The sequence below is a fragment of the Lontra canadensis genome, unplaced genomic scaffold, assembly GCF_010015895.1.
Source record: "Lontra canadensis isolate GAN:19392208 unplaced genomic scaffold, GSC_riverotter_1.0 scaffold21, whole genome shotgun sequence".
In the NCBI taxonomy this organism is placed as follows: Eukaryota; Metazoa; Chordata; class Mammalia; order Carnivora; family Mustelidae; genus Lontra; species Lontra canadensis.
In genome coordinates this window covers 13,390,035-13,410,226 of record NW_022631015.1, presented here as the reverse complement: position 1 = coordinate 13,410,226, position 20,192 = coordinate 13,390,035, and the positions used below count along the sequence as shown (strand labels likewise).

Sequence of the window (20,192 nt, the reverse complement as noted above, 5' to 3'; positions counted from 1 at the left end):
TGCTGTTTCGTAGGGGTCTGCCAGCCATGAACGACCTCCCCCTCAGAGGCAGGACTCAGTCAGTGTTACATCTCCAGAATTTCATCTTGAGTTCTAGTTCTTCAAACTAGTTTATAGACATCCGAGCACTGATCCCAACGTTTTAGGAGTAATTTGAAATCCAAAAAAGAAAACCGCTCCCTATTCACATGCAGTCACTTCATGACATGAAGGGTATGACAAAGAAACAAGAACACAGAATTATCTCGGCTTCCCTCTGACCCCCTAATATCAGTGTGGGCTGTGCACACGCTACTAATGGGATAAGATCTCTTTGGAAAGCAAACTGGGAAAGGGCCAAGTTTGATAAAAGAAATGCAGCAACTGTCAAAATGTCAATGTAACATTTTGTGGACTCCCTTCTCCCCATGGCCCAGGGGTTCCTGGGCATCCATATCTTGGAGTACTATTGGCTGCTGTGTCACTGACGTGGCCTCCTCACTTCCCCAAAATAACTCACAGTTATTTTGTGGTCTTATTTGTGGCCTTCTTTGTTCGGAATGCTGGAAAACATGAAAAGTGAAAGCTATTTTCTCATGTCCAGAAGACCACTGTAATAACAAGGATAATGATCCAATGGAGCTTCAAATTTTTATAGTGCTTTATGCTTTTCCAAAGCATTTTCACATACATTATTGCAATCAACTAGACAACAACCTTTTGGTTTACAACTGAGAAAGGAGAAATCATGAGGACCCTGTTCAAGATCATACAGCCAGGTAGTGAGACAACTGGAGCTAGAAGCCAGATTGCATGACTGGGCCAGCATCTCCAGCCTGTCATCACCTATCCAGCTGTCCCGTGGTCATGCCCTCTGACTTCTATGACCTCTCACTCACTCTCCATACTGAGGTCACTTGTCCATCAGCCCTGACACCTAACTATACATGTAGATTCCAAAAGGAGAACAAAAGACAAATCCTTCTTAGACGGGTATCTATGGATATAAAAATAAACATAGCACTATTCTTTATTGCTCCTTTATGGGTGTCTTTCCCAGATGAAAAGGCCCCATTTGAGAACAGTTCATCAACTTGTTATTTCTATGTACACACAATACTCCTTCGTAATAGCAGAGCCTTCACACTGGGAAATTGTTTGCTAAATATTCCTCACTGTCTCACAGTTTGGCCTGTCGATTTCTCCCAGATATAAACCATCTGGGCTGGTGCAAGAAAACACAGCAAATTCAAAGAGATGTTTCCCAGATGTGCAGAGGACAGCAGTCCTGAAAAGTCTGTCACAGGGCCGGCTCCAGGCATCTGTATTTCCCAAGATCCTTTTCCAACTGCGTCTCACCATAGCTTGTACATGACTGAAAAGAGTTCCAAGAGGTTGACCAGATAGCTGAGGAACATGCTAGGGAAGGTAGGGGTGGAGCTGCAGAACCAGGGACTTCCTGCAGGTGGCACCACACTACGTGTTCACATAATAGTTTCTGAAGTCCTGCTCACAAAAAAGTAGGCTGGGATCCGCTGTCATGGGTTTCAGAAGGACATCCTTCCCAGGCAGGATGCTTTCTTCGGTGTGGGGCTCATTCTTCTCTTGTCCTGTGGGACGTCCCGGCATACCACTGAGGCTTCTTCGACTTTAGGAAATACAACGGGCAGAAATCCTGCTCATACTGTTTCCATCTTGGGAAGAGTCACTGGCTCCAAATGTTTCTGTGGGGAGGTGACTGGAAGAAACGCTCGTTCCATGACAGGCTTAGAAAAATCTGGGAAAATACTCTGTTGTTGTGCAAACTTCTGAAAAATAAAAGGTAAGTTGAGAGATGAATAATCAGGAAAATGCATCGTTCCCTAAAAGCGGGCTTGCCAACTCACTCTGGCAGCCTCGTTCAGTCTATAAGTGGGCTCCTACTGTTTCACTGGCAACTCCAAACTGACCACGAGATGCCCTGACTACAGAATGAGGTCATTTTCAGCACCTACGGTTAGTTATCTTCAGCGAAAATCAGTGCCCACCGAGACAGGAATTTGCCTGCAAAAAACTAAAGTCACTCAATTTTAAAATTTGCACTCCAGTAATTCTAACTATCTTGTGCACAAATAACTCTAACAATCAAATCATAAGCTCCTTGAGAGCAAAAGCTATGTCCTATAACCTTTTTATTTCCCCTATCAGTGCCTAGCTTAATGCCTGTATACAGTAGGTGCTTACTGGATTGGCTGATGTCCAAAACAGCACCCAAGAGATGAGTTTATGGCCAGAGAGGCAAGGAAGTGAATGGAGGGGGCCAGTGAGTGACAAGAACTGGCCCTGGGATAGCTCTTGGGTGAGCTCTGTCCTGGTCCCCAAGTAGCCAGTCCTTCCTGATGCTATTGTGACCTATGGGACAGAGCGCTTCCTAGTGGGCCCGGCCCAGAGCTGGCCTTGCTCCCCTACAACTCTGGTCAATCCAGGTGCGCAGCCATGTGGAAAGAGGGTCAGGGTCTTGAAGCTGGAGAGCCTGCTACCAACGGCTCAAGGGCATGTCAAGGACACTTAAGCCCTGGCCAGCCATCTTTCACACCAGGACACTCCCTATATGTCCCACTACCCTGGGTTCTCAGGGTTAATTCTCAAAGAGTGGGTGGAAGGTCTGAAAATATAAGAGAAGAGAACCCGCTCAGAAGAAGCAGTTCAAGGTCAGGAGAAGGAAACTAGTCTACCACCGTGACTACCCAGAATCACTAACCTATGGCAAGAGTGGTGCCTTTGCCCCGGGATGGTGGAAGGCTGCTGCTGCACTGTCCACCCCTGTTCCCACCTGGGCCTTCTCAAACCTGCCTCGCATGCCTTGCTTTGTTTTCTCCTCATGGTGCTCTGCGCAGGGCAAGCGGATTGAAAACAAGCCTGGCGCTTCCCACAGTGACCTCACAGTGCAGGCGCCTTGGCAGGTGCAGGGTTCAGAGAACATCTCTCACCACCATTAAATGATCCACAGTCTACAGAATATATTCGGATTGGTGGCCCGGCCTGTCTTTCCATCATCATCGGAGTTTTTAAAAAGATACTTACACAAGTGAAAATAATGAGTGTTAAGTAGAAGACGGCCAGAGCCAACAGCAGCGCGATCTCAGCTCGGTATTTCTGAGAAGTTTCCTCTTTGCGTTCCTTAGGGCACCCTTAAACAAAACGTGAGTAAAATGTGAGGCCATTGAACAGGACTTTCTGACCATGAAGAAAAGCTGAGAATGCTTCGCACTGGCTTTCTGCGAGTCCTGCTTGTCTCCCACTCCTAACCTCACGCCTGCGCCATCAGGAAAAAGAGTGCGAGCGACAGCGGTGACAGCAGTGACCGTGGCGGCTGGCGCTCACTTGCACCTGCGCCTGGCCGAGTGCAACGGGCCTGGCCTACGGATCTCACTCGAGCTTTGGAGGCAGGTGGGAGCATCTCTATCTTACAGATGGAAGGGTCGGGCTTCAGAGAGGCTGAGGGAGTAAGGCGGGTGGCAGGGCCAGGAGTCCGGGCCAGACTGGCCCCGTTGCCCATCTGCCTCCATTTCAGAGGCCGGGCCTCTCCTGGCTTCTCTGATGTCTTCGCACCAGATGCCGCACCATTTGTGGAGCTGTGTGTGATCTTTCTAGCTTCTTCGGTGCTGTGGGGGATGCTAGGTGTTCTGCCGTCGGGAGGACAGTTAGATGAAGGAACAAGGCAGGCGAGCTGCCAGGCTGGTGGTGACAAAGTCAGCACGTTTCTGTAGAATCATGAGACTCCTCAGCAGAGGCCAGCAGCCAAGGTGAGCCAAGGGGCTCCCCCGAGGGCTGCCAAAGGCTGTGGCTGCAGCACTTGGGGACGCCAAGGGGTCAGCAGGAGCAGCCGGACCTGCCCAGGAGGAGACATGGATGGGACAGCCTCTCCTCGCTCAGACGTGACAGCCAATGTGTGCTGAATGGGCTGGAAGGCCCAGGTGGAGTGCAGATGATTGGGGAGGTCCTCCCCCAGGGCCAGGGTTTGCTGGTAACCCCTAAGGCTGGATTCAACATCTCACAAGTGGCAATAGAGGTGGGATCTCGCCAGGGTCTGGGACTAAAGAAAAGAAAGGTAGAGAGCCATCGTCTTAATGGTGCCTAACCTTTATCTGGCACTCAGGGACAAAACATTTGAGTACAATATCGCCTTCATCCATCACCATAAGCGCATGTTGGAGAGGCGAGGGCCCCTGTTTCAGGGATGAGAGGACTGCGTTTGGCCCAAGGTCACACACTAACGAGCAGCCCTGCTCCTAACGGAACCAGATCCAAGGGACACACCAGCTAAGTTGCAGGCAACGCAGCCATCGGGAGAGGAGAGGAAAGCAGCTGTTTTCCTGTTTCTCTGGGCTCCGCGCACCACACGACATGCCTCCTCTCTCTGCTCTCCCTCGGACACTCGTGTGACCGTGAATATTCACGCACAGCCCACTGTGTGACGGCCACCGCAGAGACCAGCACAGAGCGGGTCGTGTTAGAGGTAGCAGGTGCACGAAGGTCAACAGAGCAGCATAATGGGCTCGAGACTGAGAAGGGCATAAGGAGAGAGAGAGAGAGAGAGTGTGTGTGTGTGTGTGTGAGAGAGAGAGAGAGAGAGACAGTAAACCAAATCCAAACACTGAGCCCTACACAGCGATCCTGTTCTTGTGAAAAAAGGAATATCCTCTTGAGTCAGATTCCTTTCACATTCCTAATAAAAGGGAAAAGTTATTATGGTGCAAAAATCAGGAAACTCTATGACAACAGCATGTTTCTCATTTCAAGCCTCCACCCCTAATAAGCACTGGGCAAAAGTCAGATACAAGGCATATTTTAAGCTCCATAAAGAAAAAGTATGGGAAAAAAATCCAGAGACAATCCTTGTACTGGAGCTCCAGTCTTGGTAATACCGCATAGAGCAGAAATGTGTGTTCTGTCCCTGGGACGATATTTTCTCACGTGTCCTTTTTCTTCGGCCCTAGGTGAGGTGTGGGGCAAAGTCATCATGGTAAAGGGAAGGGAAATGCTGTTCTCATGGTAAAAAGGTGGCAACAAGACGCAGACCCCTTAGGCCAGGTTAGAAAGGCCCGAAAGGCAGAACATAGCTGCCTGATGCGTTCAGGACTACATGGTTTTTCTGTCCTCCAAAAATTAGTCTTGGATACTTCCGATTTGTTTCAAAGGGCTCTCGTAGGGATACACAACACCCGGATTCATGGTTTGGCTACATTTGGTATCTATCTATCCGACTAGGGTAGACCTGTCTTTAGAAGGAAGGAAGAGAAGAAGGAAGGGAGGGAGGGAAGGAAGGAGCAGAGAAGGTTATGTCATTCTTGTAGGAGAATTTAGCTTTCAGCCATGGATGTGACCCAAAGCTCCCAGTCAGACTCCAGTCGGGAGGACAGGTTTTAGGACCTACTGCAAGTGCCCATGCATTTTGCAAGGAGGAAACGGGGGCAGCAGGTCACTCACCTGTCACTTTCAAGGTCACGGTGCCACTTTGGTTTCTCTGCCCATCCAGCTCCTCCACCGTGCACCTGTACGTCCCCGCGTGGCAGTGGCTAGTGTTCCGGATCTTCAAGTAGAGCCCTTCCCCGGAGGCTTCTAAGGAGGCTTCTTTCTGCCGGTGGGACCACAGACCCTCCTGGGGCCCCTCCATCCTCTCCTCGCCACCCTCCGTCAGCTGTCGAAAAAGAGTCACACTTCATCACACCGTGACACAGCCTGCACACACGCCCGTCGCCCCCACCACCATCAAGGTTCTGCCTCCTGTTTTCATAACATTCATCCTCAGCTAGTTTTTTTAAAACAAAATATTATGCATGTGTGGCCTTCAGGGGAGGAGGAGAAAAATCTATGAAAATTCCTTCAGACTCTGTCTTTGCTGGGACAGGGTGAGGCCTGCCTTTCGTGATTCCGTGTAACCCAGCTTCCAGCCTCCGCGAAGGACAGAGCGGAGCCGCAGACAAGAACGACCGCCGGACAAGGGTGACGAGCAGAAGCGCATGAATCCCTTTGAGCCCCATTTCGAGGCGGACGGCTCTGTACGAAACGTTCTCTTGTTTCCTTCCAATACCAGCTCCCCCACTGAATGACTCCTAGCATCTCGGCCCTTCATCTAAATGTTCCTAAGCTGGGGCGGCTCAGCGGACAGCAGGGGGGCGCCTGAGCGAGGCCTCCTAGAAATGGACACTGCGTCCTTCCAACTGTGGTGTGCGCAGGGCCCCCGCGGGACATCACGGGGGACACCGCGCTGAGCCTCCAGCGGGGCACGAGGGCGCGGCCACCACCCCGTGTGCAGACGGGCTGTGTCAGATGGTGCGCGGCCCATGCCAGGATGCACATGGAAGGACCCTGACCACCGCGATCATCGTCCCCACCCAGAGAGGCCGACGAGTCCAGCCCCGCTGATGGGGCGGCCCTCCCTCCCTGAACTGTCTCCACGGTCCAGTTGGTGGTGTCTTTGCATCTTCTATTTACTTCCAAGGTTAGGCGACCACCCCATTCCCCCACGGAGAGTTTGCGTTTCCCGGATGAGCTTGCCCGCCGCTCCCCCACGGAAATGTTTTCAAGCTTCCAAAACTGATGGACACAAACGGGAAGGCCAGTCACTATTGTCCGCGCTCAGGGGGGCACCCTGCCCTGGGTCCGACGGCCGGGGCCGGCATGGAGCCTGCGCCTCACTGGCACTCCTTCCCTGCCCCAGTGCTGGGACAGCGCCCTGAGCCACCTCCGGGAAAGAGCTGGGGGTCAGCAGTGTTCCCCGCCCTGCATCACCTGCCTTTCCCTGTGTGTCACCTGTGCCGGGAGCCGGCAGCTCCTCTCCCGCTGGCCGCGGGGGAGCCGGTGCGGGCACCGCAGGGGCCAAGGAATCGGGGCGGCGCCGGGGGAGGCAGGGACTGCGGGGGAAAGGGCACACACGCACCCCTGCACACACGCTGTACACACCCACTACACACGCGGCACACGCACCACACACTACACACCACACATGCGCCACACACTACACACTACATACACTACACAGTGGTACACATGCCACACACTACACACTACACACACGCCACACACTACACACATGCTGTACACATACTACACACTACACACATGCCTCATACACATCACATACTACACACTATACACACTCTATACACACGCCACACACTACACTACAAACATGCTGCAAACACACTACACACACGCATTCAGCCCCACAATACACACACAGATATGACACACATACTACACACACAGCACATACACAACACACACACTACACATGCACTTCACACACCACACACATTACACCCACACACACTGCACACACAATACACACACTATACAAACTATGCACATAATATACATGCATACAGCACACATGTGCTACACACACAGACTACACACACACCACACACTCCCCACACGCTCGCTGGCTTCTGCTGCATTCACTAAGTGAGGGGACGCACCGGGAGGCAGACAGAAAGCCCGGCTCGTTAGCATGCTGCAGAGCGGGCTGCAGGGACATCTGGTGGCAGATTTACCGCTCCCGCAAGAAACCCGCTCCACTCACTGCCCCCTCACAGGCCGAGAGGAAAGGCTCTGCTCAGGCAGAGTCTCTGGAAGTAAATCCCACTTCTTGACGGTTCGTCCTGTGTTGAAAGATTCCTCCCTAAATCATCAAGGGTCTGCAGACCAGGGCCTTCAGATGATCAAAAATAAGGCAAAATACAAGGGGTGCCCAAGGAAACTTAGGGGAACTCAAGCCACATAACTGATTCTGGAATACATCAACTTGAGCCCAGTTTTTCTCTTTTCAAGCCTAATTAAACCACAAACTGCAGCCTCATCGAGTACTCAACGCCTGCCCCCTCCCCCGCGCCTGGCAGAGGGGTTTCCTCCTACCAGGCTTTTGAGGGGCAGGTGCCCAGGACCCTCCAGGGACCATGTGTCCCGAGACCTGCCCTCACACCTCCACACCGCCACTTAGAAGGAACACAGCCCCCTCTCTGCTGCTTCCATGTCTCCCCCGCCCTTATTTTCTGAATTAACCTCCAAATGCATCAGCTCAATTTATTTCTGATAGATTTCACCAGACCCTGTCTTGCTAGAAATCCTGCATCTGAAACAACAGAAACTTGGTCTCAACAATCATTTTGAGATTATCTATCTCCGGTTTTCTCCTTGGGAGCCTCCGGTCCCATCCAGTGACCCCTCCCTCAAATCAGAAAGCACCATCTGAAAGTTAAGATCAAAACCACGGAGCCCTCTGGAGGGGGAGGAAACAAACTACTGAGGTTATTTACAGAAAGGTGGCCCTATTATCCTGCTGCTGCTAAACCCCGCTGGAGCAAGTGTGTGCAAGTGACCAGAATGGACTGGCGGCGGCCTTCCCCTACCTGCAGAAAAGAATTCACTTTAAAAATCAGCAGTAACAACAGCGAAGGCGTTTATTCGATGGTCAGATTTCCATGGGCCTGCGGCAAAACCTCCAGTGGGCCTCTAGTTATTTTCAAAGGGCAGAACAAAGGCCGAGTGAGAGCATGAGAAAGACAGAGGAAAGAAGTAGGGAAAAGGCAAAACAAAGAACCCCAAAGCAACCTGCAGAATTTTGATTTACTGACCCATCACAGCCATCCGAGGGGTCATGGCAAAATACCTCAACTCTCATGGGGCCATCTTCCAATGGCCTCTTCCTGGGTCTTCCTGAATGACCCGGAAAACTGAGCAGACAACTGGCTGAACTTGGGAACTCCTGCCAAAGTCACAAGCAGCGGTCTTTGCCTGATGACCAATATAGCAAAAGGAGCCTTCTGTGCACCTGGAAATGTTTCAGAACACTTCCTCTCGCTTCAAGCTGTAGGTACACACAACGCCTCGTCCCCCTTCTTTATGCCATTTCAAGACCGATCTCACGTGACTCCATCTGGGGATTCTGGGATTTGCCTACAGCTGCAAAAATAGTTGTTGATTTTATGTTCACATCGCATGCTCAAAATGCAAGCAGGTACCAGCAATACCAAGAGACTTTTTATCCAAAAGTTCAAATCATTAACTTCAGTTCTGTGACCAAGCAGCTATCAGGTGAGTCCACTGTGGCAAAAGCAGCACCGTTCAAGAACCAAAGAATTTCAGAAAGAGGGAAACAAAGCAACCAGCGAAGGGGCCGTCCTCAACTTGGCTTGGTTTTATGAGTTCTTATAAACATCTGAGCTGACTCAAAATCAACCACTGGCAAAGAATGGCTCTTTAAACATTCCAAATCCAAACGCGTTTCATTGCTTCTCTGCAAAAGCATTTTAGGAAATAGTAATTTATAACAAAAGGAACCCTCGGATTCATTCACAGCCAAGCATAATTGATGGGGACTATTTAATGCGTACTTTACAAAGCTAATATTGTAGTGTGCTAAACCACAACACGATTTGGGCAAATTAATTCCTCAAAACAGTCATCCCAATTATGTTTTAAAAATCCATGCTCCTTCTACTAACTCTTATGCTGACAATTCTATATTTTTGATTGGATTAGAGAAGGGTAAAATACAAGATAATTCATTTCCAGAAAGCCAAGGGACATTTGATTTGTCTCAAGGCCCTCTGTGTGATTAAATAATTTAAGTAACATATTCTTTCTCTAAAATGGAGATTTTACCTTAAGGAAACCACAAGGCCCAAATTAAATAAACTCTTTAATTTGACGAATACTAAAGGAAACAAATACAAGTATTAATTTTAAGGGCATGTGAATTAAGTGTTTATTTTAATGATGGACAAATTTAAACTAGAATAAAAGAAATCAAATAACGAATTAATATGTTGGAAGTTGAACTGATATTTCAGTCAAAAATCTTATTATTGTGAAAAGTTATTTTTTCAGTTTAAATAATTTTATCCAATAACCATATTTGAATATAAGAGAGCAAATAGTTCCATGCCTGCTGCAAAGAGAGAATTTTGATCACAAATCTGGAATTCAAATTTATCATACATGAGATCTGTTAAGAATGTGATAGAAAACTAAAAGAAAAGGAAGAGAGCTTTTTGAGAAGCAAAATGTGTGTGCTTCTATATGCATTTAAATATTTAATCCAACAATTTGATTAAACATATTTAAAGGTATGGACTTTATGTATTTAAAGGTGGTATGAAAGTAATCTGATATATTCCAATCACATTGAACAGCTTTTTCTTTATTGCATTTCTCATGCACTAACTTTCATGTACCTTGGTTTCTAACTCAATTAAAGTGCCAATATAATCCTCATTCATCATAAAAACAGCTCTTTATAACGTGCAAAATAGTTTGGCTCGGAGGTTGATGTCATAATGAGGGCAGAATGTATGCGCATTAACATCGTTTTTTTCTAAGTGTAGTTTTATTGGAAAAATGATTTTCCACTTTGAAATTTACTGGGTCTAACAGACAGAGCTGAATTTATGGCTGCTAAGAGAGTTATGCGTATGGCAGAGACAACGAAATTAAGAGCAAAGGCTTTGGAGTCGAACAGACCTGGAAGAAAAGCCCCTCCCCACCGAAGCTCACTCTGCTCTTGGCCAACTGACCCAGCAGCTCCTGTCTGCTCTGGGGACACGGGGGTCATTGTATCTCACCAGGGTGGTGTGAAGACACCCGTGATGATGGGCGTGTGTCGTAGGGCTGTCCATCAGCCCTGCAGCCATCTGTCCATCACACAGAGAGCCCTAAATGTGTTACCACTCTCTCTCCTTTTCCCAGCCCACATTTCATTCAGCATTCTCAATAGCTCCCTGCACACTGGAATTATTCAAAAGGCATTTGCCAAGTGAACGGGCAACGTTTAGAGAAAATGAGGGAGTTACAAGGGCACTGGCTTTGGAATCGAAGGCCCAGAGTGCAGATTCGTGGTCCATGAGCTGGGTCACCTTCAGTAAAGCACCTCACCTCTGAGTCTCATTTCCCCACCTGTGACTCTCTTACTTGCTACGGGAAGCTATTTTACGTATCCAAAGAGAAAACACGTGAAAGTGCTTTACAATGGGTAACATTGGTCGTAGAAGTTGTTCTATCTGATAGCTTTCCACTCTATCCATGCTCTCCATCATTCTTTACTGCTGATTACTTCCTGTTTCCTCCCTGGCAAAGTTGTTCTAGAAGTCCCAACCTCTGCTTGAAAGAGAAATTGTTTTTCAACCCACGATGCATCCAAGATATCCACAACGTTCTGAATTTACTAAAGCATCACGGTAATAAATGCGGCAAAATCTTTTGAAACTGGGATTTGCCCTTTTGTTGTTCATGCCAAGCGTCCCTTCTTCCATCTGCATCTTCTGGGTCCTGCAGGACCTGGAAGGGGCAGTCTTATGAGCACTGATCACAGCCTCCCGAGATCTCGACACCTGGTTCTAGAGGAGGCACACATAACTCAGCCCTGACATCTGGGACCAGAGAGACTGGCTCCGATGGCCATGTGACCCAATCAAAGCCACTTAAATATAATCAGACATTTGCTGAAATATGAGAAGAGAGGCACAATATTTTCCTTTGCACGTGATCCTGAGAGGGTCTGCAAGACTGCGGTTACCAGCCACTGTCTCCCCGCCACGTGGATGGGGGCTGATGACAAAACCAATATGAGGAAAGGAAGAGTTGAGAGACAGAAAGACACCAAGCCCTGGGGATAGTCACGAACCTCTAAATCCAGCTGTATTTGTTGCCGACCCTGCCATAACAAAGTGCAACACTGAGTCCCTTAAAATAACAGAAATGTATTTTCTCAGCATCCTCGTGCACAGTTGGTGGGAATGCAAACTTGTGCAGCCACCGTGGAAAACAGTATAGAGATGCCTCGAGAAATTAAACATAGAGCTACCCTATGATCCAGTGATTCCACTACCTGGTAGTTACCCAAAGAAGATGAAAAGACTAATTTGAAGAGACGTATGCCTCCCTATGTTTACTATAGCATTATTTACAATAGCCAAACTACAGAGGCAGCCCCAGCGTCCACTGATGGATGAATGAATAAAGCAGTTATGGGGTGGGTGTGTGTGTTACATATACATATACACATACATACACACACACACACACACACAATGGAATATTATCAACCATAAAAAAGAATGAGATCTTGCCATTTGCAACAATGTAGATGGAACTAGAGGGTATTATGCTAAGTGAAATAAGTCACTCAGAGAAAAACGAATACCGTACAATTTCACTAAGAAGTGGAATTTAAGGAACAAAATGAATGAACAAAGGGGAAAAAAAGACAAACAAAAACCAGACTTAACTAGAGAACAAACTGATGGTGACCGGAGGAAAGGCGGGTGGGGGATGGGCGAATTAGGTGAAAGGGATGAAGAACGCTGAGTCACGTACAGACCTGTCGAATTGTTATACCGTACATGAGAAACTAACAGAACTCCGTGGGATAGCTATGCTGGAATTAAGTTTTTTTAAATAAAATTTTAAAAAATAAATGTGTTTTCTCACAGTTCTGGAGGCCAAAAACCCAGAAGCAAGGGGCTGGCAGGGCCATGCTCTCTCTGAAGTTTCCAGGGGAAAATCTGATTCATGCCCCATTCCTGAAGCTTCTGGTGTTTGCCAGACATCCTTGTCATTCCTTGGCTTGTGGACGCATCCCGCCAGTCTCTGCCTCCGCCTTCATACGGTGTTCTCCCTGTGTGTCTATGTCAGTAGCTCTGTTTTCTCTTCTTATAAGGACACCAGGCATTGGATTAGGACCCACCCTAACTCAGTATGACCTCGCTTTAAATTGATGACTTTTTAACTGATGACTTCTGCAAAGACCCAATTTCCGTATAAGGTCACATTTGCAGATACCGGGGATAATCTTCCTGTGGGACACGATTCAATTTCAAGTGTGAATTACAGTTTTAAAGTTTTTTTTTTTCCATTTCAACTATATAAACCAATATATTCCCTTTACTTGAAGCGAGTGTTGGTTGGATCACAACGCTTCGCAACTGAAAAGGGTCCACACTGATAGGGACACCTCAAACTGCCCCATAAATTAATGTGACATGGAGGGCGGTGTCCCCACATGGCTTCAGCTTATAGACCAGTCCCTTGTCCCCTGAACTCACATACGTGCCTCTCCTCTAGACCTAATCTGATTCAGAATGCTTGTGCTCCAGAACTGGCCCAGAGTATCTGATTATGAATTGCTTATGGCAACTGGCACCCTGCTTTTCTCGTGGGCTTTCCCCACCCGGACCTATAATCCTAATGAACTACCCCCTCTTTTGGAATCTCTTGTCTCCTAGAGATTTGGGACAAGAACATGCAGTAGACTGGTTGGGGTTCCACAAAACACCAAGTGATAGAAATAAGCCTTGGGTTCCCAAGTCTGAAGATTATGCAAACAATTTCAGATGAAGAAACCCTTTTTAAGGTAATGAATCTCTTTTTAGCCCTGCTCTATGCTAAACCTTCCCTTACATCACTGAGACCTTCTCCTAACTTCCTCTTCTTTGTGTAGTGACATAACCAAATACAGAAGTAAGACAATACTGTTTCTCACATGACTTAGGTTCCCCCTTTTACTCATGGAAAACAAGGTTTTGATTTCTTTGTTTAACCCCCAGCTGCCTTATTCCTCCTACAGTAAGACCGGAGCAACTTCGCTCTGATTTGTCACTGTCCCCAAAATCTCAGTGATGACCTGTTCGCAGCTGGCTGAGACTTGCAGAGCCCCTCCGAGGCAGCCACGTGCTGTGTTGCCAACTCATTTATAGAATCGTGGGGACACAACGGGTGGCCAAGAAAGAAGGAAGGCAAATCTCAGAAATGTGCCAAGGTCTTGGCTGAGTTGACCTGATTGGATTTTGCTGCAGGGAGAGAACAAGGTCTCCCTCTGGGATTCAGCATCTTCCAGGATGAATCCGCGTGTGTCTTTCACCACAAGAAATATGCTCTTCTTTGCAAATATGTGTCAGTAGGTCATTCTCTTTGCTTAAAAACTTTCAAAACTGCCAAAAGGAGTTCAAGCCATTATGGGCATCTGAAGTTCCTCACCATCTGGTCCCAGCCTTCTCTGTAACATCTCCCAGCCCTCTCCTGTACAATTCTCCCTAACAGATCATGGGTCATCCCACTGGTTCCCCAAAATGCTTGTGGGTTCCTTTTCCACTCCTTTGCTCAAGATGATCCTCTGGCAAAAGCTCCCCGTTGATTTTAAGATGGCCAGCACGAGGGCCAGGACTTGGAACACATTGGGACTTTAGAAATATTGGCTAATCCAAATGTCAATACAAGAGACTTCTGAAAACCAACTTTACAGTTCTTCATGGTTTGACCCAAGCTAAAGCCCATAAAAGCAATTCAACCAGTCAAGTAGGTGCTAATGAGGATGGCAGAACTTTCCTTTGATGCTAACACACGCATCATTTTCACATTTCAGTGTTTCAGGGCTTCTCTGTTTAAGATGAGAATGTCTCCTTCCTCTCCTAAAAACATGCTATTCATACTGTCTCACAGCAGATAAAATTCTAGACTCAAGGAAGTCTAGTGATCTAGTAAGTGGCACACACTAGCTCCTTCATGGGCCCATCGGCATTTGTGGCCGTGTAGATTACATCTGCCCAGACGGGTCATCAACTCCAGCCTCTGCTAAGAGATTCTGCTTTCGAGGGCTTCTTGCTTTTAGGGCACCATCATACAAGACAGTCAAGACAGAAAATACAACTACACTGAAAAGGAGATTTGCAACACACACGGAAGACAGCTTCATAACAGATGGAGAACAAGCAAGATCTGCGTAGGGACTATCCTTGAACTTTCGAAGCCGCTTCATGAAAGCCATTAACCAGCTCTCCGCCAGCTCTGTTAAGCCCGGAGATAGACAAGGATCTGCCCCCGATGGGGGATCTTCTCACTATTACAAAATCAAGACTGACCTCTGAAATCAGTCTTACTTCCCCTTTCTACCTTCCGCTGGAAATAATCTGAAAAGGGCATTTGTCTTGTGACGCGTCTCTGTCCTCACCCCCGCAATGTCATCTCCCAGGGTGACACTATATATCCTCTTTCGTTATGCATCAGCATAGGCTATCAGAGCTCCCAGCACGCTACAAGATGGCAGTGCACCTCTCTGATAAATAACCACTTGTTATCACTGGCGGCGAAATCACCATGCTCAAACACCCCATCCAGTATCATCCTCTCCCTCCAAACCTAGTGCAGCTTCTGTAAAGAGACTATGACCCCACTTTTGCTCAGCATGAAGCCCAGGAGTACCTCCTTAATGGATGGCTTACTCCTGGCCAACGTGGGATGGCGCTGTGCCCTCTGATGCAAGAGGCCTGCAGCCAATGGGAGAGATGCTGGACCAAAGTCAGCTTACGTAATTTCTCAAAAGATCTCCCTAAACAACCACAGTCAATTCACAACTTGAAAGGCTTAAGTCTAGATGCTGTTCTCCTGGATATATGAATTCACATTTCTTTTTTTTTTTTAAAGATTTTATTTATTTATTTGACAGACAGCGATCACAAGCAGGCAGAGAGGCAGGCAGAGAGAGAAAGCAGGTCCCTGCTAAGCAGAGAGCCCCATGTGGGGCTCGATCTCAGGACCCTGAGATCATGACCTGAGCCGAAGGCAGCAGCTTAACCCACTGAGCCACCCAGGTGCCCCTGAATTCACATTTCTATTTCTTCTCAATCATCCCCCTGCCTTAACAGGTACACGCAGGAAAGGATGAGAGGAGGACCCATGGATGGATCCCAGTTAGAAGGACACTGGTCCATGGGAATAAGAGTTGTGTTAACAGGAATTGGGCTATCTCTGCCCACTCCTCACTCCCCCTAGGACCCCTGTGCATGTCTGAATTAAGCCTCCCCTAGCCCCTCTCACTGTGCCTTTGAAACAGAGGATAAAATGGACACCGTTTCTTCCCCATTCGCCCTAATGTTACAAACGCTAATTGGATGCCCTTTGTTTTGGGTCTTTCCGAACAAGGCAAGATAAGAAACACATGGTTTACATGGGTCCTTTGGTAATGACAAGTAATCACTGCCAATTGGATAGTGGCAGGATGCCCTATGGTGGGGGAGAACTGAGTGGTACACAGAATTTTAAATTGTGAGTCATGGGGCGCCTGGGTGGCTCAGTGGGTTAAGCCTCTGCCTTAGGCTCAGGTCATGATCTCAGGGTCCTGGGATTGAGCCCCGCATTGGGCTCTCTGCTCAGCAGGGAACCAGCTTCCCCCCCCCCCCACTGCCTGCTGCTCTGCCTACTTGTGATCTCTCTCTCTGTCTCTGTCAAATAAATAAATAAATAAAATCTTCCAAAAAATTTTTTAAAAAATTGTGAGTCATTATAACCATAATTGTGATATGCAGAAGTCCTGTGAGAACGCGAATCAATTCGGCAGATGGTAACAACAAAACAAAACAACAACAACCCCCTCCAAGGGACCCTCTGCTTCCCCTGTCCAGCTCACAGCCCACAACTGTGCAGAGAGATCTGACAAGCCACACTAGTGATGAGGAGGAAGGTGACATGAACGAGGCTGGCTGTGGTCCTCCGGTTTACAGTCCTCCTCTTATAACCACCTCTTCAAGTCCACTGAAACGTTATGCAAGAAAGCGGTATGGGGGAAAATGACAAGATGCTCAATCTTCTGTAAAACCAAGTATTTCAGTATTTCACCACTGACCTGATTTCCAGAATACTCTACCCACTTTTGTTGTACAAACACAATAAGCACAAAAGTATAATTATTGGGCTGGAAAAGAATAACTACTACAGAACACGCTGAGACCTGTCAAAAAGCACTTGAAGGAACAATGCATTTCGTTTTCAAAGGGATCTGAAGAGTTTACTGGCATCTCGAAGCTCCCCTATCCACCATGACCTGTTCACAGTTTATCTCTTAAAAAAAAAAAAAAAAAAAAAAAAAAACCATGGCATGATTTTGCAATGACCCTATTCCATGAACCAACAGAAAAAAAGAAAATGCCAAGAGACCATCATCTTTTTTTTTTCAACAGAGTTTGAGAGACCTTCAGGGTAAATCACGCAAGAACTATGTTCAATAAACAAGCACGTACATTATAGAATTACATCATCAGCTGACATCCAAGGCGAAGCCAAAGGTTAATTGCTATGGTTTACTGCAACATTCCAAATGGCCTTGTGCAAGAAGATTTAACTTGACAACTGTTGGAACTTTACAGTCTGAAACGCCACCTACTTGTTTCATGAGTACTTTTTAATTACTCCCTTGCGGATATTAATACTATTTTCTCTTTTAAATTCATCTTGGGAAGGGATGGTGGTTTCATGTCCCCCTCCCACTCCCCACCTTCTTTAAGATAACTAAGTCTCTGCCTGGCTAGATGAAGAACACCTTTACTTTCTTTACCTTAAGTAACTGAGGTAGAAAACAGAGACATCAAGATAACACCTCTGAAAAGTCAGGCTGTGGAATCAGACTGCTTGGTTCAAATCCCACCCTCCTCCCTTAATCAGCTGGGTAACAGTGAGCAGGAATTCCTTCATGCCCTGAGACTCGCTTTCCTCATCTGTAGAATGGGCAGGACTGATCTCTTAAGTCCACTGGAAGGACTGAAACAGATAACATAGGTAAAGATTCACCTCAGAGGCTGGTACAGAGGGAGGAGTCAAATAATCATGTTTTTACAATATTTCTGTTTAAGTGCTTTTGTTTTTACTAAAAGAACAATTTCGGAATTGCTACGTTCTCTGATCCCACTGTGAGTACAGTGGAAACGAAGTGGGAATAGTAACAAACCTACTTTCCTACAGGATACGGTGCTCCAAGGCAGCAGCAACATAGCAGGTGCCCAGAACTCACGGAGAGCCAGCCTGGATTCACTGTGCACCTTCGCAATTAGCAGGCCACCCACTGGGTGTTGTGCAGAACACAGAAACGCAATGTCGCAGGACCGTCTGGGGAAACTGACCAGCTGGTCAGGAGACCACACACACACACACACACACACAGCTTTCCCGGGCCGCCTTGCTAACCGGCCTGATGCAGCTGGGGATTCTTAAAGCATCTTTTTTGGAGGGCAGAAGAAAAGCCCTGCACTCTGTGGAAGTCAGCAGATGCAGGGATTTCCTCTAAGGTCAGACAGTTCAATCAGAGCCCCCGATTAAGGCTGGGAGATCACATGCACTTGGCTCAAACTAGAGGTGCTCTTGTGGCCCTAATCTCATGTACGCAGGTGAGCAAAAGACCAGGGACTGCTTGGCTTGTCAAAGACTGCCAGAACTGCGCTCTTAGCATCTGAAAATGTCCCGGTTGAAGAGGCGTCCTTAAAAAATGCCCCAGAGCAGCTCACTTCTCTTATGGCGAGGCCAGCCCCTTCCCAGATGAACCCCTTGCTGCGCCTCTCACCTCTAGGGACTGCCTGCCAGAATGCCAGGCAGCAGGACCAGCGAGGGGCCAGGAGAACCCACCATGGGGATGGCTGACAGACGACCCCGGCAGGGAAACAAGCCGAAATCACACTGGATGATCTCTTAGTCCTTTATTCCTTCCCTCCCTGCCCCAAATCCTGGGCATCACAGTCCCCAGACATGAGAAATCAGAAATCTGGGGACAGGCCTCCTGTCTGATATCCATATCTGCCTTCTTCGTGGCCTCCTGGCCACAACCACAGGTGGCCTCCAGAATTCATCCAAATAAGAGGGTCTCCGTGCTCCCCAAGGGGCTTGTCTGGATCCTTCATTTCAGGCCACCTTTAGGGGCAGGAAGAGGATTAGGTCCTTGGGGAACAAAAATCTAATCTAATCTAATCGCCTGGTACCAAGATGCGGGGTTGGGGGGGTACTGGTTAGGGGAGGAATGCGGGAAGACCTGGGAGTTGGAGGCAGGCCGGCTGGGGGCCACACACAGGGTCGCCAGCCCCAGGGAGGCGGTCCCCCTCTGCTTCCGACGAAGTCGGCCGAGCCCTCGCCCGCGGGCATCGCCGCGCTTACCTTGGCCCAGAAGACTCTGTAGGCGCCCTGAGGGTCCGTGTGGACCGTGCACGGTAAGTCCGCCTCCTCGGAACAAGCCACCTTCACCTCCCGCGTCGCGGACGCCAGGCTGCAGACTGCGAGAGCGACAGAGAGAGCGGCGTGAGCCAGCGAGAAGACAGGGCGGGGGTGGGGGGGGGGATCGCCGAGAGGGGATGGGAGGGGGCGCGACAGGCGTCTGGGGCCCTACCGCAGCTCAGGAGCAGGAGCCGGAGGCCGCGCGACATGGCTGGGGACTGCCGGCCTGGGGCGCGCTCCGCGGCGCCGCTGTCTTATACGCGCGTACAGGGACTTCCCCCGGCGCCGGCCTGGGGGAATCCCCGGCGGGCGGCGGCAGCGTGGGGCAGCCGGCCCTCCCCGGCGCCTGCCACCGGCGGGGCGCCCCCGCCCCGGCCCCGCCCCCGCGCGCGGCCCCGCCCCCGCGCGGCCCGAGTCCGCGCCGCTGCGGTGGCTGCGGGGCCGCGGCGATCGCCACCCGCGCGTGACGCGGCGCGCTTGGGCTTTGCAAACGGCGCGGGCGCGCGTGTCGGGTCCCCGCTGACCCTCCCCACGAGCGGGAACGAGGCCCGCCCAGGGGAGGGGGCGGTCTACTCCTTCCACGACCCCAGATTCGGAGAGATGGCGCAGCTTCCCCAGTCGCCCCGCGTGGGGGTGGTGACTCCAGAGGTGAACTCGGGACTCTCTTCTCCAGATTCGATTGTAACGGGAGAGGCCTCAGGCTTCCCGCGGAACTCCGCAAGCCTAGTACGTGGCTCCCTGCCTGCTGGCGTGGGCTACCAGGCCCGCCTGTCCAGATGATTTCAGCCCAAGGAGAGCCTCTCCTGTTAAAAGGGGACACACACACAGACCAAAACAAAACATCACAGCAGAAGAAAATAGAAATCACCTTCCATTCACCCACAAGTAACTTCTGTTGACTTCCGTTGTCTTGGCTTCCGTGCATACATTGGTATTTTTTTTTAAGATTTTATTTATTTATTTGAGAGACAGAGATTACAAGTAGGCGGAGAGGCAGGCAGAGAGAGGAGGAAGCAGGCTCCCCGTGGAGCAGAGAGCCCGATGTGGGGCTCGATCCCAGGACTCTGGGATCATGACCTGAGCTGAAGGCAGAAGCTTTAAACCACTGAGCCACCCAGGTGCCCCCATACATTGGTATTTTTAATGGGACACTCTACCCGCTATTTTGTAACCTACTCTCTTTTAGCTTAATATTTTGCAAGAGTTTC

The 20,192-nt window shown here is 48.9% G+C and overlaps 1 protein-coding gene across 2 annotated transcripts; it reads right to left on the bottom strand.

Moving 5' to 3' along the window:
* Positions 1-616: 616 nt before the first annotated feature.
* Positions 617-19,286, bottom strand: CD83 (CD83 molecule). 2 transcript variants are annotated; one of them, XM_032861596.1, is made up of 5 exons: positions 19,157-19,286; positions 18,928-19,043; positions 5,449-5,659; positions 3,043-3,149; positions 617-1,787 (listed from the first exon to the last, which is right to left on the bottom strand). In XM_032861596.1, the coding sequence occupies exons 1-5, from the start codon at positions 19,191-19,193 to the stop codon at positions 1,659-1,661; spliced, it is 600 nt and encodes a 199-aa protein (XP_032717487.1). In that variant the 5' UTR covers positions 19,194-19,286; the 3' UTR covers positions 617-1,658. The 2 variants fall into 2 exon arrangements, with proteins under 2 accessions (XP_032717487.1, XP_032717488.1); XM_032861597.1 differs by having other exon boundaries at positions 617-1,784.
* Between the last annotated feature and the right edge of the window lie 906 nt (positions 19,287-20,192).